Here is a 27181-nt window from a genome sequence, read left to right as displayed (position 1 = left end):
CTGGGTCCAGTGCTACTCCTAGGCCTCGGGTCAGTGCTCCACTGGCAGCAGCAACAGCCTCTGTGGTGGCGCTGCTCAGTTAAACAGCTGCTGGCCTGAGTGGCTGGCAGCTCTCAGAGGGCGGGACGTCCGTCACCAGGGTCCTTGACCCAGTGGAAGGCCCGTCTTTGTACAGTTAAGTACCTAATTGGCACTTGATTCGGCAGGCCTCCCTCAGAAGGAACGACATGGGGTTCTCACTCGCACTTTTGCTGGACGTCGAGATCCCCATTGCCCAGATTAAATGCTGGCCCAAGGGTCAGGTGTTACATGTCAATTTCAAAATGTGGTCAATGTGTTTTCCCAGTTCGGCCTTTTTTTTAAAAACTCTAACTTTGGTAAACGTAGTTGTCTTTCAGAGCTTTCAAAATATTCTGATAGTACCACCAAAAATCCATCAAATGTTTTTGCTATGCACACGAGAGAACAAGAGTTGTTCTGAAAGTGGTCTTAGTCCATATGGCATATTCAGTATTCTCTGGAACTTACTGAAGAAGATGCAAGATGCTCTAATTTGTGTCTGTTTTGGCACAAACTATTTGAAATTAGATAATCATAGCCTGAAGTATTCAACGAACAAAGCAATATTCTAAATATGTCCCAGTTCCCATGCAGTTACTTATCCTTATTATACAGAACAAACAGGAAAAGGAAGAAAAACAGGTGATCATTCAACTAATAATTACTTATGGGAACCAATTAAATGTGTAAGTGCCCCACCTTGCATTTAAAAGGCCCTCCCACTGCACAAAGCAAAAGGAAAAATCATTGGCACAAATCCCACTTTAAACTTTGTTGAAGAGTTCAAATTTTAAAGGTAGATTCTCTTTCTGTGTTTATTACTGAGTTTACATCATTGTCAACATACCCTTGTTAGAAGTATGTTTATTTAAATAGTTAATTATAATATCTACCTCCATTATATGTATCGAGACTGACAGAAGCTTTGAAGACTTGAGCCAAGCCAGACCACCGAGTACACAGTTTACATTTCGCCAGCTGCCTGATCGATTGACAACACCCATATGCAGTCAGCCACCAGTTTAACACATTGCAGGTATTATTTTTAAACACTGAACACCCGATGAATATGGATAAACTGGACCAAGTGCAACATCTTACCTCTTCACCCAGATGATAATTAATTCGATGGCAGCATTGTTCCTCAAGCTCCTCGAACAATCCCATGCTGCTCCTAATCAAGAGAATGAGACAAATTAATCATGAGAGAATAGAGGCAGATTAATCAATGGCTGTCAAAGACTCAGACATGTAGCAGCAAACATAGAAACATAGAAAATAGGAGCAGGAGTAAGCCATTCGGCCCTTCGAGCCTGCTCCACCATTCATTATGATCATGGCTGATCATCCAACTCAGTAACCTGTTTCTGCTTTCGCCCCATAACCTTTGATCCCTTTCGCCCCAAGAGCTATATCTAACTCCTTCTTGAAGACATACAATGTTTTGGCCTCAACTGCTTTCTGTGATAATGAATTTCATAGGTTCACCACTCTTTGGGTGAAGAAATTTCTCCTCATCTCAGTCCTGAATGGTTTACCCTGTATCCTTAGACTATGACCCCTGGTTCTGGACTCCCCCACCATTGGGAACATCCTTCCTGCATCTACACTGTCAAGTCCTGTTAGAATTTTATAGGTTTCTCTGAGATTCCCACCTCACTCTTCTGAACTCCAGCGAATATAATCCTAACCGACTCAATCTCTCCTCATACGTCAGTCCCGCCATCCCAGGAATCAGTCTGGTAAACCTTTGCTGCACTCCCTCTATAGCAAGAACATCCTTCCTCAGATAAGGAGACCAAAACTGTACACAATATTCCAGGTGTGGCACGACCAAGGTCCTGTATAATTGCAGCAAGACATCCCTGCTCCTGTACTCGAATCCTCTCACTATGAAGGCCAACATACCACTTGCCTTTTTTACCGCCTGTTGGACCTGCATGCTAATCTTCAGCGACTGGTGTACGAGAACACCCAGGTCTCGTTGCATATTTTCCTCTCTCAGTTTATAGCCATTCAGATAATAATCTGCCTTCCTGTTTTTGCCACCAAAGTGAATAACCTCACATTTATCCACATTATACTGCATCTGCCTTGCATTTACCCACTCACTCAACTTGTCCAAATCACCCTGAAGCCTCTCTGCATCCTCCTCACTAGTTACCCTCCCTCCCAGTTTTGTGTCAGCTGCAAATTTGGAGATATTACATTTAGTTCCCTCATCTAAATCATGAATATATATTCTGAATAGATGGGGTCCTCGCATCGATCCCCGTGGTACCACACTAGTCATTGCCTGCCATTCGGAAAAAGACCCATTGTTCCCTACTCTTTGTTTCCTGTCTGCCAACCAATTTTCTATCCCTCACAATCCCATGCGCTTTAATTTTACATGCTAATCTCTTATGTGAGATTTTGTCGAAAGCCTTCTGAAAGTCCAAACAAAACACATCCACTGGCTCCCCCTCATCAATTCTACTCGTTTTATCCTCGAAGAATTCTAGTAGATTTGTCAAGCATGATTTCCCTTTCGTAAATCCATGCTGACTCTGTCCGATTCTACCACTGTTCTCCAAGTGCTCTGCTATAAAATCTTTGATAATGGACTCTAGAATTTTCCCCACTACCAACGTCAGGCTGACTGGTCAATAATTCCCTGCTTTCTCTCTATCTCCCTTTTAAATAGTGGGGTTACATTAGCTATCCTCCAATCTGTAGGAACTGTTCCAGAGTCGATAGAATCTTGGAAGATGACCACCAATGCATCCACTATTTCTGGGGCCACTTCCTTAAGTACTCTGGGATGCAGACCATCAGGCCCTGGGGGTTTATCGGCCTTCAATCCCATCAATTTCCCCAACACCATTTCTCTACTAATACTGATTTCCTGCAGTTCTTCTCTCTCACTAAACCCTGTGTTCCCTAACATTTCTGGTATGATATTTGTGAAGACAGAACCAAAGTATGCATTTAGTTGGTCAGCCATTTCTTTGTTCCCCATAATAAATCCCCCTGTTTCTGACCGTAAGGGACCTTTATTTGTCTTCACTAATCTTTTTCTCTTCACATACCTATAGAAACTTTTACAGTCAGTTTTTATGTTCCCTGCAAGCTTGCTCTCGTACTCTATTTTCCCCTTCTTAATCAGAGATAATGGGGGGTTGAAAAGGGTTTAAGTATTTCTCAGAACTAAATGCAATGCAGGGCATTAGCTAGCTTTTTGTAAATCTCCTGGCAGAACTTTCAAGAAACCTAAAAATTCAGACAGGATCAAATTGTCTGAGGCAACGTGCTTTAAAGGATTTAGTGCACTTCCTCAGGAGATAAAAGATTGTGTCAAACCACCATCGTACATCACTGGACATTAAAGGCCTACTCAGGTGAGGAAAAAGAACCCGACCTGAACCCGACCGAACCACAGCCGACCCGAGCCCGACCCGACCCAAGCCTGACCTCAACTCGACCCCCCCCGAGCCCAACCTGACCATCCCTTTACTTAATTCAGGAAGCTGCAGCGCATGCGTGATGATGTCATGGTGACGTCACTCGCTCACTGCGCAGACTCAGTTTCGTCCCGATCTCCCAGCTTAGGTAAGTTTTTTAATTTCAATACTTACCTGCAGAGCACTTACCGCCTGTGTCCGACCCGACCCGACCCGAGCCGAGCCCGACCTGGACTCGGCCTGGCTCCACCCGACCCGAGCCTGAAAGCCGGACCTGGAAGAGGAGCCCGACCCGACCCGAAACCGACACATGTCGTCGGGTCCTGTTGGGTTCAGGTCAGGTAGCAGCCCTTTACTGGACACAACATATCCACAGAGGGAGTATTTTATGGCCAGTTACATCTAACAGCAGATCAATTTTGGAACACAGTACTTTAAAGTTTAAGTTGCTGAACAGTTTTATTATTCGACTGAAGAAAACTGCTCAGTAACTCACATTCTCGAGCAAAAGGAAGACAGACTTCTGGCAATGAGCCAGTTGTTAGAGGTGCACCATAGTGTCTCTGGTAGCCCTGCCAACACATCTAGAATCTGAAGCTCACTGTGCAAGGAAGCTCAGGGTAGAATCTGCAACTCATCACCACATTTTTATGACAAACATTACATGGCTACTTTGGAAAAGGAACTTACTTTGACACAGCAGCCCAAGTCTTCCTCAATTTATAAATTGGGCTGGACTGCAGGGCTGCAACAATGGCCCGGAGTGAGGAGTAATTGTTAATTGTTCTGGATTTCTAGAAGGACAACAAGAGAGTTCTTTGTAAATATCAGTGCCTGCTAGTTTCCTGATACCTCAGACCTTTGAACTGTTCTACCAAAAAGGTCAGCTGTGAAAATAACAGCATTAAAATCAGATTCATGGAAAAAAACATTTTCACACTTCTTGACAACTCACAGTTTGCTATTCACTTATTTTGATGCTATAACAACCTCTTCAGTTCATCATCTGTCAATTTTTGATGGGTGGTCTACAGCTATGGTGATTGACACCAAAGGAGACTTCAGAATGAGCATGACCCAGACACAGACTCTTTTAGGGAGTGGTGGGGTGTTCTTTTTGTTCATTCATGAGATGTGGGCATCGCTGGCTTGGCCAGCATTTATTGCCCATCTCTGATTGCCCTTGAGAAGGTGGTGGTGAGCTGCCTTCTTGAACTGCTGCAGTCCATGTGGGGTAGGCACACCCACAGTGCTGTTAAGAAGGGAGTTCCAGGATTTTGACCCAGCGACAGTGAAGGAATGACAGTATAATTCCAAGTCAGGATGGTGTGTGGATTGGAGGGGAACTTGCAGGTGGTGGTGTTCCCAAGCATCTGCTGTCCTTGTCCTTCTAGGTGGTAGAGGACGCGGGCTTGGAAGGTGCTGTCTAAGGAGTCTTGATGCGTTGCTGCAGTACACCCTGTAGATGGCACACGCTGCTGCCATTGTGCGTCGGTGGTTGAGGAAGTGAATGTTTGCGGATGGCGTGCCAATCAAGTGGGCTGCTTTGTCCTGGATGGTGTTGGGCTTCTTGAGTGTTGTTGGAACTGCACCCATCCAGGCAAGGGGAGAGTATTCCATCATACTCCTGATTTTTGCCTTGTAGATGGTGGACAGTCTTTGGGGAATCAGGAGATGAGTTATTCGCCGCAGGATTCCCAGTCTCTGACTTGTTCTTGCAGCCATGGTATTTACATGGCTACTCCAGTTCAGTTTTTAGCCAATGGTAACCCCTAGGATGTTGATAGTGGGGTTTCAGCGATCGTAATGCCATTGAATGTCAAGGGGAGATGGTTGGTTTCTCTCTTGTTGGAGATGGTCATTGTCTGGCACTTACGTGGCTCAAATGTGATTTGCCATTTATCAGCCCAAGCCTGGATATTGTCCAGGTCTTGCTGCATTTCTACACAGACAGCTTCAGTATCTGCAGAGTAACAAATGATGCTGAACATGGTGCAATCATCAGCAAACATCCCCACCTCTGACCTTATGATTGAAGGAAGGTCATTGATGAACTAGCTGTAGATGGTTGGGCCTCGGACACTACCCCGAGGGACTCCTGCAATGATGTTCTAAAGCTGAGATGATTGGCCTCCAACAACCACTACCATCTTCCTTTACGCTAAGTATGACTCCCTCCACCACCGACGCACAGTGGCAGCAGTGTGTACCATCTACAAGATGTACTGCAGCAATGCACCAAGGCTCCTTAGACAGTACCTTCCAAACCCGTGACCTCTACCAACTAGAAGGACAAGGGCAGCAAATACATGGGAACACCACCACTACCTGCAAGTTCCCCTCCAAGTCACACACCATCCTGACATGGAACTATATCGCCATTTCTTCACTGTCGCTGGGTCAAAATCCTGGAACTCCCTTCCTAACAGCACTGTGGGTATACCTACCCCAAAGGGACAGCAGCGGTTCAAGAAGGCAGTTCACCACCACCTTCTCAAGGGCAATTAGGGATGGGCAATAAATGCTGGCCTGGCCAATGATGCCCACATCCCATGAATTAATAAAAAAAAAGTGGAGAGTTTTCCCCCCGATTCCCATTGACTCCAGTTTTGCGAGGGCTCCTTGATGCCATACACGGTCAAATGCTGCCTTGATGTCAAGTGCAGTCATTCTCACCTCACCTCTTGAGGTCAGCTCTTTTGTCCAAGTTTGAACCAAGGCTGTAATGAGGTCAGAAACTGAGTGGCTCTGGCGGAACACAAACTGAGCGTCAGTGAGCAGATTATTGCTAAGCAAGCGCTGCTTGATAGCACTGTCAATGACACCTTCCATCACGTTACTGATGACTGTGAGTAGACTGATGGGGCAGTAATTGGCCGGGTTGAACTTGTCGTGCTTTTTGTGTATAGGACATACCTGAGCAATTTTCCACATTGTCGGGTAGATACCAGTGTTATAGCTGTACTGGAACAGCTTGGCTTGGGCGCACAGGTCTTCAGTACTGTTGCCAGAATGTTGTCAGGGCTCATAGCCTTTGCAGTATCCAGTGCCTTCAGTCATTTCTTGATATCATGCGGAGTGAATTGAATTGGCTGAAGACTGGCATCTGTGATGCTGGGGACTTCAAGAGGAGGCCAAAATAGATCATCAACTCGGCACTTCTGGCTGAAGATTATTACAAATGTGATTTGCCACTTATCAGCCCAAGCCTGGATACTGTCCAGGTCTTGCTGCATTTCTACACATTTCTACATTGATCAAGCAGCTGAAGGGCCTTAGCTTTGCACTTGTGCTCGGCTCCCCCATTATTGAGGATAAGGATATTTGTGGAGCCTCCTCCTCCAGTAATTTGTTTAATTGTCCACCACCATTCACGACTGGATGTGGCAGGACTGCAGAGCTTAGATTTGATCCGTAGGTTATAGAATCGCTTAGCTCTGTCTATTGCATGCTGCTTACGAAGTTTGGCACACAAGTAGTTCTGGGTTCCAGCTTCACCAAGTCGATACCTCATTTTGAGGTATGCCTGGTGCTGCTCCTAGCATGCCCTCCTGCACTCCTCATTGAACCAGAGTTGGTCTCCTGGCTTGATGGTAGAGTGTAGGATATGCTGGGCCATGAGGTTACAGATTGTGGTTGAGTACAGTTCTGCTGTTACTGATGGCCCACAGTGCCTCATGGTTGCTCACTTTGGCATTGCTAGATCTGTTTGAAGTCTATCTAATTTAGCACAGTGGGAGTGCCACACAACACGATAGAGGGTATCCTCAACGCGAAGATGGGACTTCATCTCCACAAGGACTGTGCGGTGGTCACTTCTACCCTACTGTCATGGACAGATGCATCTGCAGCAGGCAGACTGGTGAGGACGAGGTCAAGTATGTTTTTCCCTCTTGTTGGTTCCCTCACCACCTGCCCCAGACCCAGTATCGCAACTTTGTCCTTTAGGGCTCGGCCAGCTTGGTCAGGAGTGGTGATATCAAGCCACTCTTGTTGATGGACATTGAAGCCCCTTATCCAAAATACATTCTGTGCCCTTGCCATCTTCAGTGGTTCTCCAAGTGCTGTTCAACCTGGAGGACTACTGATTCATCAGCTGAGGAAGGGTGGTAGGTGGAAATCAGCAGGACGTTTCCTTGCCCATGTTTGACCTGATGCCATGAGACTCCAACGGCAATTCCCTCCCAACTGTATACCACTGTGCCGCCACCTCTGCTAGGTCTGTCATGCCGGTGGAACAGGACATACGCGGAGATGGTGATGGCGGTGTCTGGGACATCGTAATGTGGGGGGGGAAGAGGGGAGGGGGAAGCCTTCCTGTTCATTGTATTTGGCTGATGAATAATAAATTGTAATGTCTAGTGTAACGAGCTGATGGGCAGGACTGGCAGCACAAGACAACCATCTAAAGAAAAGCATACAAAAATCAGAAAACCAAATGCACTTCTATTTGCTACGTTTGGACTAAAATAAAACTGTTGATACTGAGTTAGCTAATCTCAGCCAAGACAGCAGCGAGAGTGTCCTCCATGCACTTGGCCCAATGGAGGCAGAGAGAAAAATAAGTCAGTCAAAATTCCCACTCTTTATCTCTTTCCAATCATACCTGTAGGAATGTGCGTATATTCAGGTATAGGGCAAAGACAAAGTTTAGCAGAATGGAAATAGTGCCAGGATTCACCATTCTACAGAAGCATTCAAACTCTTCTTCCTCATAAACCTCCCTTGCTCAGATCTTCCCTCTCCTACAATCTACTAATAGGCTTTCAAAACCTGAGCTTAACATCTAATCACCGATTCCTGAGCTGCTTGGTCTTGACTTATAGGCTCTCTTCCACCTTGGTGGCTTCCCTTACTGTAGTCTTTGGCCTTTCATATAGTCTCATCGATAAACAATGCAGTACCTCAGCAATAGTGATCCACTTCTCAAGCAACCTGGCTCTCTGGTCTGGCTTCAGATTTCGGTCTTTTAGGATGCTGCTGATCACACATTTAGTGATGTTATTAAATTGTGTGATTGTGGCCCGGATGGTTGTCGCCAGGTGCTGATTTTGTTTTTTGTGGCGCTGTGACCAGATGCAGCCCAGGCAGTGGTGGATCACTACTTTCTTGAACAGTTCCTGATCAAAAGTGAAAAAGACAAAGACTAAAGATGTTTCCAGTACCATGGACCACTTAAACACTGCAGTACAAACAAAAATTATCCATTTAAAGGTCAAATAGCCATGCTGCTTTGCAATAACATAATGTCATACTAGGCCCCCACCTGCCAGGAATAAGGTACATCAATATTGTCAAGAACATTGATTTATAACTTGTTGGAGCAAGGAAATAACTTGTTAAACAGATCAGTCGTGGCTGAAAAAAAACATTTACATACTAACAGACATCGAAGGTGAGGAAGTGCATTCCAGGGCCTGCTAAGGAAGATGCAATCCACAAGGGCCAGGACTGGTTAGACCAGCTGGTCACGTGACTCTCTCGCTATTCCAGCTTGTTCTTTTGAACTGGCCACAGAGAGTTTGAAGGCAGAGTGTCTGTTTGTTCCTGGACTGAGAAGATCTCTCTCCTATCTGCTCCCATCTCTTTCTCACAAGCCTCTGAATCCACTGAAGACATATGAACCCCAAAAGAGAAAAGTCTCCGACAGCGAACAAGGTTTAAGAAGAATACTGGGCCTCAACAAAAAGCAAGATCTGCCTACAGTCAAGGACTCTGCAGTGAGCTCAACGAACCAGAACAACAACTCTTCAGATATTGCCTCAAACTTTTCCACTTTATTTTTCTTCTACTCTTTTCTGTCTCTATTTGCATGTGTGTATCGCATATGCATGTTAGCATGGGTGTGTCATGTAGCCATAGCCGTTAACTGAATTAGAGTTCATTTTTAAGTTTCAGAAATTTCAACTTTTCTTCTTTAAACCTGAGAAAGCCTGTTTGTGCTAGTTTCTTTGCCTTATAATTGGAAAGCAGTGAACAAGGATTCACCAAGGGGGAGCTAAAAAAAGTGTTTTTAAAATTAAACCCTGTTACGGTAAGACCAGGTGAAGGCTGAGAGTGACCCCGAGACATTTCTCACTGGGTCATAATAATAGTTAAAGCTAAAAGACATGGTTTAACAGCGACCAAGTTTATGATGACCACATAGATATAGAAGGAGATATTTGCCTTGGCTGGTGGCACAAAATGTGCACTATTGGATTGGCTGCCCGCTAATATTGGGTGCTATGTATCACGGGTGGCCGATCCAATACCACACCTTTTGTGCCACCATTCGAGACAAATCTCTGCCCAGAATGTGCACAAAGGGAAATCAAAGATTATTTTTGACCAGATTACCTACTCTTCACAAACCACAAATGCACAAATTAAAATGTTTGGTAGTACAAACTACAATCACTTTATTAACAGATGCAAAAGAACACCTCATCCTTCATACACTTGGTAGACATGCTCTTCAAATGAAAACCAAGATCACTGTCTGAACAGAAGCTTTGGGAAAGGCCAAAAATAAGGCAAGAGGGAACTTCAGTGGCTCCACCTTCAACATAGGAGACCCTCTCAAATAGATTCAAAAACACATAATCAGAAAAAATGGATGATGCGTCCAAAAAAAAATATTTTAGGATGGGTGACTAAAAGCTTGGTCGAAGAGGCAGGTTTTAAGGAGGGTCATAAAGGGGCAGAGGGAGGCAAAGAGGCAAAAAAGGTTTAGAGAGGAAACTTGAGCATGGGACATCAGTGTAAAGGCCAGAGTTAGAGAAATGGTGAGGGGTTGAAAGAGCTCAGATGGATAGGAAGGGACAAACTGAAAGAAATTAAACACAAAGATGAGAAATTTAAACACTAGGCATTGGGAGACAGGGCTAGTGTTGGTCAATGAGGACAGGGATGATAGGGGAATGAGACCTTGTGCAGGATAGGATACAGACAGCAGAAATTTGGATTCTTGGGAGGCTGGACAGGAGAGCTTTGTAACAGTTGAATACGAAGATGACAAAGGCATGGATGATGGTCTTAGTGGAAGATGGGCTGAAGTATGAATGAAGGGAGGCAATGTTAGAGGTGGAAGTAAATTCTCTTTTTGATGGGTTTGAATGGGACACTTAGAATGTGGACAGTTTGGTTCCGCCAGGCGGCAGTTTCAGGTGGCTATTGAAGAAAGGCAATGCCTTCAATCTTCCCCATGTTCAATGGCAGGAAATTTCCAGTTCATGCACAACTGAATAATAAACTACCAGTCTAGCAGCACAATGGCAGTGGAGAGGTCAAGAGATATGGCAGGGAGGTAGAGTTAGCGTACATGTAGAAGCTAACCCTCATGTCTGCAGATGATATCACTATGGGGCAGCATGTAGATGAGGAAAGGGAGTGGGTTAAGGGTGATAAACGTGCAGATACTTAGCTACCTGATCTGGGGGAGAGCTAACTTTGGTTAAAGGAACTCAATTTGTAGAATGCTTTTATTGAAAAAAAATTCCCCTCTTCCAAAATTCTCGAAATCTGAAAAGACTTGCATAAAGTAAGAGTTTCAGTTACACTATATTTCTAACTTAGATTATAAAAAGTTTTGTTGAAAAGTATTTCTAAAAAAATTTTCTTTGAGAAGCAGATCATGGGTGATGACTTTAACAACCTGCCCATAGGAAACTGCTGGGATGGGGTGAAAGGTTGGTTTTGCAACCTGCTCAGTTGTACTGTCCATTGAAATCTGTCAGATCAACCTCATCACAATCATATCCCATTCAAACTGATTGGTTGCATTTCGACATGTTTAACATGTTATATCATTGTAATGATACGTTTGCCAAGCTTTTTCACAGAAGCTGGAATCAGGTTTTATCTGCAAATTTAAAAAAAAATGCACTGGCCTGCTCATATTTGTTACAATTTTTATCTCAACTCTGAACATTGTCGCTTTAATCGTGAACTATTACTTATCCATCGTGCAGAAGCTCAGTATTGCATGTTACAATAAGGGGTTTTCAGTCTTCTCCCAAGCTACTTATTTCACATGACATTCATATTCAGAAAAACGAAGAAGGCTGTTGAAGTTTTCACTGACAGACATTCCAATCTTCATACTGAAGTCACATGTCAAACATGTTTTGAAGTTTTAGAACGCTGCATTGTGAAGTGAACTCTGAGTTATCGAGACTAATGGAGCACTAATAGTACTAATGATGTGAAGAGAGATCAGAATGCTTACTGCAGACTGAAACATCACAGTTAGAGTAATTGAGTAACTGGACCGACAAAATGGTCTCAAATTCTTCTTTACTCACAGCATCCATATATGTCAGTTGTTCTGCAACTAGGCCTGATGGGAAGGAGAAGATATCCTGTTTATCTTCAACTTCCTCAACCTTTGCATCGCCCTCCTCACCCCGGTTGAACATGATCTTTCCATGGTAACTATCTGTGCAAATTGAAAAAAGAACATTTATTTTGTGCCCAAAGTTCACAGCACTTAACTAAAACATCTAACAAAAGAATTGGCTCAAACTTGCGTGATTGGAAATTGTTCACTGCTTTAAAAATGTTCTTACTTCTGTATTTTTTAATCTAGATTTGGTAAAATTAGTCTTGTACAATATTTCAGTCAAAGCCTCTTAATGAGAGCACTGAAGTGGCAAGAAAACAATTTTGTTTATTGATGCGTCCCCATTAAGCAGACACAATGGACGGGGAAGTAATCTCTGCCTGATCAAATCTTCCAACTGATTTAACAGTTCTTGTTTCAAAAATAACCTTGCAATACAGTAAGTCACAGAGTATAACAATAATACCATTGACAGCAACAGCTGAAGAGGAAATTACCCAGAAAGTTACAAGAGAAGGCAGGGGAATGGAACTGAGGGAATTGCTTTTTCAGAGAGCCAGTGCAGACACGATAGGCTGAATGGTCTCCTTTAGCACTGTAACAATTCTGTGAATCAGACGATAATGCAACCTCAAGCGGAAGATGAACTCCGCAGGATTTGCTCTTGTGTATTAAATAATGGTAATCCCTTGAATTGAGGTTGGGGTTTGGAGAAGGAGAGGTAAACTTTTCTTGGGTCCCTTCCAGAAGTGCAGTGATGTGTTGGAAGGGCCTCTGCGATACTTGGACAGATTTAGACTTTACAAAAAGTTGAAATTTGAGTGGAAAATAAGAATTTGGCACAAAAGACAAAAAGGAACCTCTTCCAATCAACATCAGCACAGCACTCACTCCATGATTTATTTCTAATCAAATTAACTGAAATATGAATTCTGAAGTAATTTCAAAAATCCAAAAGGAAACCCAACTGAACTTCAAAACCATTGGACAGAGTCTGCATGAACTCATGGGTGTCGTGAATTAGTTTACTTCAGATTACTGTTCAAAATGAAAAGTTTGACACAACATGCCCAAATGAACTCTTGGCTGCATCACTATCCCATTCAGAACTGATTCTTTCATTTGTGCAGACATATTATTCGGAGTGCTTCCATTTTTTTGTTAAATTTTGACGATTTGTGTTTTAAAACTGAAAAGGAGTCCATGTATGGTTTTTTTAAAACAAGGGTCACTGAGAGGTCTGGATTATAAAAAGTTACTGGAATTATCTTCAAATAATTACCCAGCAGGGGTTGTTTTTGACTTGGAGAAAGACATTCACAAAGGAGGAACAGCTCAAGATTGATAGGGGTCAGGAAGCTTGATTCTTGTGACATTGGTTTTGCTTTCACTTTGGACTGTGAGTTGGGATGTGGACAATGGTTTGAAAAGGCAGTTGGAGTAAAGGAACTTGCCAAGGAAGCAACACCCAGTTCACTCTGTTCCAGCTCTTTGAAAAAGCATGCCAGTTTTCCATCTCTTGAGAAGCTGAGAAGCAAGTGTAAGAAACCTCCTGAAACCTGTGACTGCAGTTTCCCTGGAAAGCCTGCCCATACTAATCTTCAACGCTGCCTGACAAGAACTGTTTTAGGAAGATCCCAGTGACAGCTGTTTACCCATATTTGGGACGCCAAACCAGAAAAGGACTTCTGACAACTTTTCATATCTTCCCTGTTTTTCTTCAAGGGTTAGCAAGTCTATTGGCCAACGCATTCTTTTTTGTTCTTTTGGACAAGAGGTGTGTGTGTGTGTGTGTGTGTGTGTGTGTGTGTGTGTGTGTGTGTGTGTGTGTGTGTGTGTGTGTGTGTGTGTGTGTGTGTGTGTGTGTGTGTGTGTGAGTGTGTGTGTGAGTGTGTGTGTGTGTGTGTGAGTGTGTGTGTGTGAGTGTGTGTGTGTGTGTGAGTGTGTGTGTGTGTGTGAGTGTGTGTGAGTGTGTGTGTGTGTGTGAGTGTGTGTGTGTGTGTGTGAGTGTGTGTGTGTGTGTGTGTGTGTGAGTGTGTGAGTGTGTGTGCGTGTGCGAGATAGAGGGAGGTGGGTGGGTGGCACTAATAAAAAAAGCGAGCATTTATATTTTGATCTGTGTGTTTATGCTTTGATTCATTACTAATTAAGACTTGTTTTATAATAAACTAATCATTTTGTTGTTTATTAAAGAAACCTGGTTGCTGTGTTTTATTCTGGGATAAAAATGGAGTCCATGATTGACCGTATCGGAAAGTGGGAAAAAATGTAAATATATGTTGTGACCTGTGGAGAAGGGGAACTAGAATAAACAGTGCACTCCTCCCACCTCGGCCGTTACAATATTCAATTGGTAATTCTGCAACACTGGGATGTTTTTACTATAATTAGTACAAATGGCTAAAATGGTGCTGATGTAGCCACATGTTTGGCACCTTGGTGATTTCCATTTGACAACACTGATCTAAAAGATCATTGGTGAATTTAGTGGCAAAATGTCATTATACCAATTTCATTAATTTCATCAAAATCCATTGCATAATTAAATTATCTTATCTTTCATAGTGACTCAAATACTCAATACCTTTGATTGCCATTAAGCCATGGAATTAACTATTCAACTGGCAGCAATTCAAGCTATTTATAAAGATGCTTCACTTTGAAACACAGAAATTACAACACAGAAGGCAGTCAGTTGGCCAAAGTTGTCTGTGCTGGTCCTTAACTCTCAACTGGATCCATCAACTGCAATTTCATTTTCCTGTCCTGCTTCCCAGATCCTGTTATATTGTTCAAATGATGATCCAATTCACTCTTAAATGATGTTATTTGAGGTAAAGCATTCCACACTATAATAACTCGTCATTTAAAAAAACTCTTCTAACTGGTTCCTTTGTCCTGCTGCAATAGTTTAAATGTTACATCAAAAGCTGACTGGTGAGATTTGCAATACAGTAAAAAAACAGATTCTCTTTTGAAGGAATGGAATTTGGAGTAAGAGTGTTTCTGGCTCTTATGTTACTCTACCTGCATGGTGTAATATAACTTCTCAGTGATGAATTGAAAATAAGCTCCAGAATTGCAATTGCAGCCATCATCAAAAAAGGGGAACATATCTCCCCCAGTCCCACCCTCCACCTCCATAGCTTTTAAAATTGAAACAACTTTTTTCATTGCTACACAAGGATTAATCTTACTGTCCAGCTCCTGTGCTGCCAAATCTTGCTGCTGAAATTGTTCGAGGAGTTGGTGGGCACGTTTCTCCAGGTCCGAGCCTGGCATTGTCTGCCTCAGGTGTTCAAGAAGCTTCTGCAGGCACGTGTAATTTGGCACCTCGCAGAAGTCTTCAGAGCACAGATCCAGCCAGGCTCGCAGAACTGAGGTGATTGCACTAGAAATATACATGCAAGATAGAGTCAGTAGCTGTTTTTCAGGGGAAGCAAAAATGTTTAGAAATAAAATTCTAATTGGCAATTTGGAAACTTCTAATACTGTAATTTTAAACTCAATAAATTAAGGCTGTTTCTTTTTAATTTATTCTTGGGATAAGGGTGTCACTAGCAAGGCCAGTATTTATTGCCCATTCCTAGTTGCCCTGAGAAGGTGATGCTGAGCTACTTTCTTGAACTGCAGCAGTTCATGTGGTGAAGATACTCCCACAGTGCCATCAGGTAGGGAGCTCCAGAAGTTTGACCCAATGACGCTGAAGGAACGGCAATATAAATCCAAGTCAGGATGAAGTTTGACTTGGAAAGGGACTTGGAGGTAATGGTGTTCCCAAGTTTTCATCTTTGGAGGTTACATATATGAGCCTTGGGGCTCATATAAAATTATTTTGCATGCATTTGAAGATACTTATAGAAACAGGTCTTGGGGTTCGGATTTGGCTTTCTCCAACAGTAAGGCAGAAGTGGGTTACAAAAAGATCTTTATAAACCTTCAACAATATTCAAACAGGACAAACCAAGCAAATAAAAAATATAAGTATAAAAATAACTTGGTTGCTTGGGCTCTGAGGGTTAGATCACCAAGACTTGGACACCCCTATAATAGAGGACAGTCAGGCCGAGTTTTTTTTTTATTAGAACATTACAGCGCAGTACAGGCCCTTCGGCCCTCGATGTTGCGCCGACCTGTGAAACCATCTGACCTACACTATTCCATTTTCATCCATATGTCTATCCAATGACCACTTAAATGCCCTTAAAGTTGGCGAATCTACTACTGCTGCAGGCAGGGCGTTCCACGCCCCTACTACTCTCTGAGTAAAGAAACTACCTCTCACATCTGTCCTATATCTATCGCCCCTCAACTTGAAGCTATGTCCCCTCGTGTTTGCCATCACCATCCGAGGAAAAAGGCTCTCACTATCCAAACTGTCCAACCCTCTGATTATCTTATATGTCTCTATTAAGTCACCTCTCCTCCTCCTTCTCTCCAACGAAAACAACCTCAAGTCCCTCAGCCTTTCCTCGTAAGACCTTCCCTCCATACCAGGCAACATCCTAGTAAATCTCCTCTGCACCCTTTCCATAGCTTCCACATCCTTCCTATAATGCGGTGACCAGAACTGCACGCAATACTCCAGGTGCGGTCTCACCAGAGTTTTGTACAGCTGCAGCATGACCTCGTGGCTCCGAAACTCGACCCCCCTACTAATAAAAGCTAACACACCATATGCCTTCTTAACAGCCCTATTAACCTGGTTAGCAACCTTCAGGGATTTATGCACCTGGACACCAAGATCTCTCTGTTCATCTACACTACCAAGAATCTTCCCATTAGCCCAGTACTCTGCATTCCTGTTACTCCTTCCAAAGTGAATCACCTCACACTTTTCCGCATTAAACTCCAATTGCCATCTCTCAGCCCAGCTCTGCAGCCTATCTATGTCCCTCTGTACCCGACAACATCCTTCGGCACTATCCACAACTCCACCGACCTTAGTGTCATCTGCAAATTTACTAACCCACCCTTCTACACCCTCTTCCAGGTCATTTATAAAAATGACAAACAGCAGTGGCCCCAAAACAGATCCTTGCGGTACACCACTAGTAACTAAACTCCAGGATGAACATTTGCCATCAACCACCACCCTCTGTCTTCTTTCAGCTAGCCAATTTCTGATCCAAAGCTCTAAATCACCTTCAACCCCATACTTCCATATTTTCTGCAATAGCCTACCGTGGGGAACCTTATCAAACGCCTTACTGAAATCCATATACACCACATCCACTGCTTTACCCTCATCCACCTGTTTGGTCACCTTCTCGAAAAACTCAACAAGGTTTGTGAGGCACGACCTACCCTTCACAAAACCGTGCTGACTATCTCTAATGAACTTATTCTTTTCAAGATGATTATAAATCCTGTCTCTTATAACCTTTTCCAACATTTTACCCACAACCGAAGTAAGGCTCACAGGTCTATAATTACCAGGGCTGTCTCTACTCCCCTTCTTGAACAAGGGGACAACATTTGCTATCCTCCAGTCTTCCGGCACTATTCCTGTCGACAATGACGACATAAAGATCAAGGACAAAGGCTCTGCAATCTCCTCCCTAGCTTCCCAGAGAATCCTAGGATAAATCCCATCTGGCCCAGGGGACTTATCTATTTTCACACTTTCCAAAATTGCTAACACCTCCTCCTTGTGAACCTCAATCCCATCTAGCCTCGTAGCCTGAATCTCAGTATTCTCAACAACATTTTCTTTCTCTACTGTAAATACTGACGCAAAATATTCATTTAACACTTCCCCTATCTCCTCTGATTCCACACACAACTTCCCACTACTATCCTTGATTGGCCCTAATCTAACTCTAGTCATTCTTTTATTCCTGATATACCTATAGAAAGCCTTAGGGTTTTCCCTGATCCGATCCACCAATGACTTCTCGTGTCCTCTCCTTGCTCTTCTTAGCTCTCCCTTTACATCCTTCGTGGCTAGCTTGTAGCTCTCAAGCGCCCTAACTGAGCCTTCACGTCTCATCCTAACATAGGCCTTCTTCTTCCTCTTGACAAGCGCTTCAACTTCTTTAGTAAACCACGGCTCCCTCGCACGACAACTTCCTCCCTGCCTCACAGGTACATACTTATCAAGGACACACAGTAGCTGCTCCTTGAATAAGCTCCACATTTCGATTGTTCCCATCCCCTGCAGTTTCCTTCCCCATCCTACGCATCCTAAATCTTGCCTAATCGCATCATAATTTCCTTTCCCCCAGTTATAATTCTTGCCCTGCGGTATATACCTGTCCCTGCCCATCGCTAAGGTAAACCTAACCGAATTGTGATCACTATCACCAAAGTGCTCACCTACATCTAAATCTAACACCTGGCCGGGTTCATTTCCCAGTACCAAATCCAATGTGGCATCGCCCCTGGTTGGCCTGTCTACATACTGTGTCAGAAAACCCTCCTGCACACACTGGACAAAAACTGACCCATCTAAAGTACTCGAACTATAGTATTTCCAGTCGATATTTGGAAAGTTAAAGTCCCCCATAACAACTACCCTGTTACTCTCGCCCCTGTCGAGAATCATCTTCGCTATCCTTTCCTCTACATCTCTGGAACTATTCGGAGGTCTATAAAAGACTCCCAACAGGGTAACCTCACCTCTCCTGTTTCTAACCTCGGCCCATACTACCTCAGTAGACGAGTCCTCAAACGTCCTTTCTGTCGCTGTAATACTCTCCTTGATTAACAATGCCACACCCCCCCCCTCTTTTACCATCTTCTCTGTTCTTACTGAAACATCTAAATCCCGGAATCTGCAACATCCATTCCTGCCCCGCTCTACCCATGTCTCCGAAATGGCCACTACATCGAGATCCCAGGTACCAACCCATGCTGCAAGCTCACCCACCTTATTCCGGATGCTCCTGGCGTTGAAATAGACACACTTTAAACCAGGTTCTTGCTTGCCAGTGCCCTCTTGCGTCCTTGTAACCATATCCCTGACCTCACTACTCTCAACATCCTGTACACTGGCACTACAATTTAGGTTCCCATTCCCCTGCTGAATTAGTTTAAACCCCCCCCGAAGAGCACTAGCAAACCTCCCCCCCAGGATATTGGTACCCCTCTGGTTCAGGTGAAGACCATCCTGTTTGTAGAGGTCCCACCTACCCCAGAAAGAGCCCCAATTATCCAGGAAACCAAAACCCTCCCTCCTGCACCATCCCTGCAGCCACGTGTTCAACTCCTCTCTCTCCCTATTCCTCCCTATTAGATATAAGGATATCTAATGAGATGCTCCAATATGGTCAGCTTGCCACTCACTTTCAGCTCCTTGTTTAGTACTGGTGACCATATAGCATTACTTACCAGGCAGTTTAATTGGTCTTGTCATAAAAAATGAGCAGAAGAGGACATCAGTTGTACAGTGAAGCCATGACAACACTGAAATAGCACCTTTAACATAATATAACATCCCACAGGAGGTTAATCACACAAAACCCGATACCAAGCCAAAGGAGGACATATTAGGATAGGTGACCAAAAGCTTGGCCAGTGAATGATTTGTCATGAGCTTCTTAAAGGAGAGAGGTGGAGATGTTTGCAGGGGACGGGAATTATGCAATTTATGGCCTAATCAGCTGAAAACCATACCAATGGTGGGGAAAAGGAAGTGAGAAATATACAACAGGCCAGAGTTGGTGGAAAATATAGATTTCCAAGAGAGATTTGGAGCTTCAGGGGATTACAGAGATGGGGAGGGGTGAGGCCGTGGAGGGATTTTAACATAAAAGTGAGAATTATCAATAAAAAATCAAACTGAGGCATTGGTGGACCAGGAGACAATGTAGGTCAGTGAACACAGGAGTGATGGGACTTGATGCAAACTAGGATATGGACAGAGTTCGAAATGACATGAAGTTTATGGATGGGGTATGTGACAGGCACTTCATATTTTGCCAAGAATAAGCTCCAAAAGCAAACTATTCTTCACGCAATTAGCAAACAATTTACTTGCAACAATTGAGACTTAGTGAGACTGACAGTGCTGTTCCAGTAACACATAGTTTCACTTCTACAGACTCTTGCCACTACTGGGTACAGATGAAATTGTATTTTAAAAGTTGCATATATAACATATCTATTCTAATTACACAGCAATTCCATATTCTGTGGACCATCATACAGGCACATGGGCTCTACTGAGACTAACTGATTCCATTCCTATTAAACTAGCAGGCAGAGGATGTTGTGGGGTGGGTGGGGGGTGCAGTAGTCTGCAGTGTCACATGCAGTAAAAGACTGGCACTGTTCAAAGAAAAAGATGCCTCATATTTGTCGAAATATTTTGCACTGCAGGAACTGTCTTCACATCATCTGAATTCAGTGCAACAGCATTGAAGTCAGATGGCACAGATTAAATTCAGGGATTAAAACTCTTTTACATCAGTTCCAAAACCTTGATGGTCCACATTTTTAAGGTTGCTGAATCATGTTGGCTATCAAAACATACAGATTATGAAATGAAGTACTATAATTCTTGCAAACATTGGTATGCACTTCAGTGAAGACAGCTGCATTACCAAAAGCTTGTTCAAAGACGTAGGTTTTAAAGAGTGTCTTAGAAAAGGAGAGAAGCTTAGAGTGGGAATTTCAGAACTTAGGGCCCAGAGAGCTGAAGGCATGGCTGCTAACGGAAGGATAAAGGAAACTGGAGATGCACAAGAGGGTAGAATTGGAGGAACACAGGAATTCCAGTATTGGACTTGAGGAGGCTGCAGAGATAGAAGGGCAAGGCCATGGAAATTTTAAAGTTTTTGGGCGGCGAGTTAACTTTGTTAAAGAAAACAGCATCTCTAGGTTAAAACACACTGGAAACATGACCCGAAGAAGAAGCCAGGGTTCATTTGTTATGTCAAGGAAGCCTCTCTATCTTAACCATTTTCATACTTCTTTAGGAGGACACATTACATAGACTTGAATAAACACTCAACCAGTAACCCTCCAGAAAAAGTTTTAAAAGAAAAATCAATTCAAAAGATCACGACTCCAAGACGGTACCCTATGAACAACATCCCAGGTGACAATAAATTACTAAGTTAAAGAGGCTCTACCCTGCTGACTCACAATGTGTAGAATTTAATCTGTACTGTGAAGTCTAGAAAATTTGGCCCAAAGCACTCTTCTGTAGTCCCACTGGACTAAAGTCTCCATCTCCAATGCATACATACAAACATACGAATTAGTAGCAGGAGTATTCGGCCCCTTGAGCCTGCTCCATATTTGATAAGATCATGACTGATCAAGCTCATTATGGAGCACTGCTCATGCAACGTGCATCGCAGACACAACTTAACGTTTGATCGAGAACACCAATGTATCAAGCATTTCTCACAATGCACATCCTCCAATTATCACCGAAGCTGAATACATATTTGCAATTATGGGCTGTTTCTCTAATAGCTCTGAGTTTAGTTAATGAGCTGTACAGACCAGAATAATCCTGGGTTTAATCCCAGGCCTCTACTCAGTTAACTGACCAGATCCAGGGCACTAAAATGATCACAGCAATCTTGTGGGGTGCAAAAACTTAACCAGGGTTCCTGTTCATCTCTGATGATTTATGCAGAATTGCATGGATGTGATGCTGTCTGCTGTCAAATACCATTGAAAGCTTTTAACTATCACAATTTGAACATGAGTAACCATTACTTGGACAAAGTACTTGACTTCATGAATTCAGGAGCCAGATGGGCAAGTTAGATTATGGCACAATGCAAAACATTCAATGGCAACAGAATGGGAGTTCTGCCAAAGCCATGATACCAGGAACAAGTCACACTCTAGATATATGATTGCACTAAATGGCGATTTATTTTTTCAAACTTTCACAGGAAGTACGCAGGACACCGTAGTGAGAGCGGCTTGGCGGGAGCGGGTTGGGCGATGCAAAAAGCGAGGGGGCAGGAGGAGCGAAAGCCATTTCTTTTACTCTGGGTGTTTAGTCCAGAATTGTCAATCTGAGGTAATCAACTCAAGACCTTGATATTGAAGGGCAAGAAATTTTCTGTTGAAGAGTTTTGGATGTTTTGTGCTGATCCAATATTTTTTTAACTCTATGATCTTTCAGAATAATGTAAATATTAGAGAGGCAGTCAAGCAGCTTCTTTAATGTGATTGCTATGGTCTGGCAGGGCGTTCACTGTACTGCTATGGGATGCCTTCATGAGGAAGTTCCTACATAAATTTACAGGAACTGCTGGCTCTCCAGCAATTTCCTTTCACATTATTGTATTCTGAATGAAGCATACTTCAGTCACACATCGGGCTGAACTTACTTTCTTGTTTCAGGAGACCTTTGTTCATCATTTTCCTCCCAGTCACACTCTCTATACCTGCAATTGGTCATAAAAGATAAATTAAGTCATTTTAAACAACTATTTGATCCATAATTGGCTGTCAAACATTAAAAAAACACTGAAGATACAGATTCAGTATTTCAAACCTTAATCAGCTAGTTTTGTTCAAACTTTTCACTTTAACTCTGACTTAGCATGTTACAACACTATCTTGAAATATCATTACCTTTGCACAGTTTTTACATGATTATGTGCCTACTCTGCCTGCACCTGTTTGCCCAATGATACACAAATCTTCATGAAAACATATTTATGGAAAGCCTTGTGGGGAGAGAGGAGTGGGGTGTAGCATGGTTACATCATTTCCAAGTTTAGAATTATTGAATCGTACAGTATAGGATGAGGCCATTCAGCCGACTGTACTTGTGCTCGGCTCTTTGAGGCAGCTTTTCCAATTAGTCTCACTCTTTCCCACACATCGACAATGTTTTCCTTTTCAACTATAGATCTGACATTGTTGGCGGCGAGGTCTTGAGGCGACTCCCCCCCTGCCCCCCGCCAATTGGCGATAGAACCTAAATTTAAATATTTTTGTACAATTCATGAATTAAATACTTACTTTCTCCCACCGTCCATTCCGGTGCCATCGGATCTCCATCCGGTGATGTAAGGTGGGACACTGATGGGGAGGTGGGAGCAGGTACGTTACTCAGTGCGGGACGGGGATGGGGTGGGGGGAGTGGGGTAAAACTAATTTCATTGGTCTAGTGGTTGGCGGGAAGGGGTAAAGTTTAAAGTTGATGAACTTTGGAGGGGGGAAGGTCGGAGCACAAGGTAAGTGTTTTGTGAGGAGGGGGGAGACGGCAGGTAATGAATTTTATGATTGTTTTTAATGCCGTTGCTGGAGGTGAAGTGCCCACACCCTCTACGTCATAGGGGGTGGATGGTCCACCCACTCCATATTAATGAGCCTCCACACGAAATATCATGGTCCGTCCCCAGCAATGACATCAGGTGCCACCGTGCAGGCGCCAATGCCATTTTTCAAGGGCCAAAAAGTCCTGACAGATCATTTACATTTTTAAAGGTGCCAGTGTGTGAAAAATAAAAATAAAAATTGTAATCTCACTTTGAATCCACTCTTCCACCCGCCAACGAGTACGCAATATATAAATTGCCCGATCTCCCCTAAACAAACTTTTATTCTGATACCAAACTTTCCGCCCTGAACTTTGTTACCTTTGACCCTCATCCCATTCCCACCATCCCCTCAGCCGATAGTCGGAGGTTTCCCCACTCCAACCCCCTCCTGCCCTGAAAATTTCACTCCTCCCCTCCTCCACACCAGTGTTACGCCTTGGATCTCCGAATGGAGATCCGAAGGCGTGGGATTTCCGTCAGTTGACCAGAATATCGGCGTGGGATGGCTGTCACGATGAGGTAAGTAATTATTCTTCCGTTCTAATTTATTTACATATGTTAATGCGGTTTTTTTTGCTGAGCGGTGAGGGAGGGCCGTCCTGAGGCCTCGTCGCTGCCGGTAAAATGGCGCAGGGCCTTCCCGGATTCGAGGTTTATGTCGCGCCTCTCCCGGAAGGATTTTTTGAGCTTCCCTGCGATGACCCCCGACATGGTGGGCGGGGGGGGGGGGGGGCGGCGGTGGTCAGTAAAATTCAGCCCGATGGGTCCAAAACAGTCACAAATTTTTCCTCTTTAAAAAGTATCTTACACAAATGCTTGAGAATATAAAAGAAAGTCACAGACTATGAGATTTTAACATTTTTCCATATTGAACACTAGAATAGTCGTGTATTGCTTGTGAATTCGGGTAAAAACGTAAATACGTGCAAAGACCAAATGTAGTGGGCACAATCTTTTGTTAGCCTTCAAATAACTTCTGTCTAACTGAGTCTACAGCCTGGAATGTACCAATGTTTGTTGCAAGGCATCAGTAAGGAATGGACTGTACGTCATTTCACGAAAGGGCATTGAAAGCAGAAGTGTTTAGATGGTATTGTACCAGGAGAGCTTCCAGCAGCAAAGCATTGCCCTTCTTCTCAAAAACTGGGAGGGACACCCAGCCCATGAGCAGTGAACTTTGACACTTGCAATAGATGGTCCTCAGTAATTCCTATCCAGATTGGTAGATTCATGATATGAAAATAACCTGACTGAAGAATCCTGTCATTGCCATTAAACAAAGATTATTTGCTCTCACCTGTCCAGCAGCAGATCCAATACAGCTTCTGGAGAAGCAAATGCTCGGTATGTTGACAAAAAGATTCTGGTATAATTCGAATCACCGTCTCCAGAAGCTGTCAACAAATTGTTTACAAGCTGTTGTAATGTGCCGGCCTTTATTGCACGGATCTTTTTTGTTGCCTGACTGCTGGTGTGACCTGGAGGAACTTGGTCTCCTTCCACCTACAGGGTGTTGAAAAACAAATTAGTGCAATGCAACAAAAGATATCGCAACAACAACTTGCATTTCTATAGCATCTCTGACATAGTAAAAACATTCCAAGGTACTTCACAGGAATGGAAACAGGCAAAAATTGACAGCAAGCCACATGAAGAGGTAATAGGACACATCACCAAAAGCTTGGTTAAAAAGATCTATTTTCAGGAGTGTCTGACAGGAGAAGAGAGGTGGAGAGGCAGAGAGGTTTTGTGAGGGAATTCCAGGGCTTTGGGACAAGGCAGCTGAAAGCATGGTCGCCAACAATGAAATTCAGGGATGCACAAGAGGCTAGAATTGGAGGAGCATCACATACCTGTGTGTTTCAGAGCTGGAGGAGGATACAGAGATAGGAAGGAAATCCATCAGAATATGGACCCTTTCACTCTTACTGGAAAGGAACTGGTCATTTCATGTATTAGTGAAATGATCTCCTTTAACAGTTAAAGTTGAAACATTACAGACACATGACTGGTTTTCAGGTGATTGCATTCCTTTGTACTCAAGTACACCAACAGCTCTAGGTTAACTCCCAAGCTTTTGAAAAGAAAAAACAAACAGCTCCCCTCTTGACACAGAACAAGAATATCCCAGGCTCAAAGCTGTTCAGTTGGAGCAGTAATAGCAGTATTACAATTAACTTCAGGAATGGCGGGGGGAAGGGGAGGGGGAGAAAGAGCAGCTTGGAATCATAGTGATTGCAATCCAGCAATTCTCTCTGAAAAGTATGCATTTTCATAAGACAAGTCCAGGATTGGACCTGCTGCAATACCCCTGCGCCCCCACCTGGTTGAATGGACTGTCAATGCCGTATTCAGGCTGACGCCTGGATGTGGTACCAGTGGGTAGCTGGCCTGTGGTACATCCAGAAAGGGGAACTTAATTTTGACATCAAACTGAACGTTGAATTCCAATCATCTTCACAATTTTATGATTTTCCTTGAAGTTTTTTTTTCATTGAACAGTGATTTCAGGAGAATTGGTCTTCAGGGGGGTTACTACAGGTGATAATGTGGGAATGGAATGATCATTGGAGTCAGCCAGCCATTAACCTGGGATGTTTCAACTTGAACTGTCCGTGTCAGTTTAGCTCTCACACAGTAATGTCCACCGACTTCTCCCGGCTGACTCCTCAATGTCAGTAATCAACAGAAAGACAGAAAATTCAAAATTTATTTGTGATTTATTTCAAATCCATCCTTGCTTTTTTGTCTTTTCTTCAACATAAAGGAAGGAGAACTGGTACTGAGAGCTCTATGCAGTTTACTAAATCAGATATTGTGGAGTTATGTGCATTGCAATGTCGCTCGCCTTCTGCAAACTCAAAACACCAGCTTTAGTCAAATCACATCTATTCCTTCAGTCAATAAACACTTTACACCACCAGATTAATCACACATTACTTACCAATAATCGTGCACATATTTATTCCTGCAGCTTGCTCTTTTACTCTCGAGTAATCAGTCTTGTATTTCTTAGTGCACTTGCAATCAGCCTCAGTTTCTGTTAAAACTATTTTTTCATACAGGCTCATCTAAAAGTCAGGATCATGCAATTTTTCTTCCAGGAAACCACTGATCTCCCCACTGTTACCTATTCTATAGTAAGTGCAACTGGGTATGTGGCTAAAATTATACGCATTTTGAGTAAGAACAGAAAATGTCACAAACACACAGTGGGTCAGTCAATGACAAGCCTGGACAATATCCAGGCTTAGGCTGATAAGTGGCAAGTAACATTCGCACCAGGCAATGACCATCTCCCCTTGACATTCAACTGCATTATGATCGTCGAATCCCCCACTATCAACAACCTGTGGGTTACCATTGACCAGAAACTGAACTGGAGTAGCGATATAAATACCGTGGCTACAAGATCAGGACAGAGGCTAGGAATCCTGCAGCAAGTAACTCACCTCCTGACTCCCCAAAGCCTGTCCATCATCTACAAGGCACAAGTCAGGAGTGTAATGGAATACTCTCCACTTGCCAGGATGGGTGCATCTCCAACAACACTTAAGAAGCTCAACACCATCTAGGACAAAGCAGCCCCCCTTGATTGGTACATCATCCACAAACATTCACTCCCTCCACCACCGACGCACAGTGACAGCAATGTGCACCATCTAGAAGATGCACTGCACCAATGCACCAAGACTCCTTAGCCAGCACCTACCAAACCTGTGACCTTGATCACCTGGAAGGACAAGGGCAGCAAATGCTTGGGAACACCACCACCTGCAAATTCCCCTCCAAGCCACACACCATCCTGATTTGGAACTATATCGCCATTCCTTCACGGTCGTTGGGTAAAAATCCTGGAATTTCCTTCCTAACAGCACTGTGGGTCTACCTACCCCACATGGACTGCAGTGGTTCAAGAAGGCAGCTCACCACCACCTTCTCATGGGCAATTAGGGATGGGCAATTAAATGCTGGCCTAGCCAACAATACCCACATCCTATGAATGAATTTTAAAAAGGCATGACTTTTCCACCAGGGAGCGCATTGAATACCAAGTTTTGAGTGAATGGTATCGGGGGGGGCGTGCATACCCATACCTTTATATCAGGTGC

The 27181-nt window shown here is 43.5% G+C and overlaps 1 protein-coding gene across 1 annotated transcript in view; it reads right to left on the bottom strand.

The window, feature by feature from the left end:
• The window catches only part of LOC137373256 (ral guanine nucleotide dissociation stimulator-like 1), a 58439-nt gene extending 32299 nt beyond the window's left edge, over positions 1-26140 (bottom strand). The window contains exons 1-11 of the mRNA XM_068038105.1: positions 26014-26140; positions 25379-25460; positions 25068-25143; positions 24367-24572; positions 22128-22184; positions 15024-15217; positions 11789-11922; positions 8408-8623; positions 4194-4297; positions 4000-4104; positions 1162-1234 (exon numbers count right to left, since the gene is read on the bottom strand). Coding sequence (XP_067894206.1) covers positions 1162-1234; positions 4000-4104; positions 4194-4297; positions 8408-8623; positions 11789-11922; positions 15024-15217; positions 22128-22184; positions 24367-24572; positions 25068-25143; positions 25379-25460; positions 26014-26140 — 1374 coding nt within the window. The remainder of the gene's footprint in view (positions 1-1161; positions 1235-3999; positions 4105-4193; positions 4298-8407; positions 8624-11788; positions 11923-15023; positions 15218-22127; positions 22185-24366; positions 24573-25067; positions 25144-25378; positions 25461-26013) is intronic.
• Between the last annotated feature and the right edge of the window lie 1041 nt (positions 26141-27181).

Source organism: Heterodontus francisci, chromosome 8, assembly GCF_036365525.1.
Source record: "Heterodontus francisci isolate sHetFra1 chromosome 8, sHetFra1.hap1, whole genome shotgun sequence".
Lineage (NCBI taxonomy): Eukaryota > Metazoa > Chordata > Chondrichthyes > Heterodontiformes > Heterodontidae > Heterodontus > Heterodontus francisci.
This window is presented reverse-complemented; position numbering and strand designations above follow the sequence as displayed.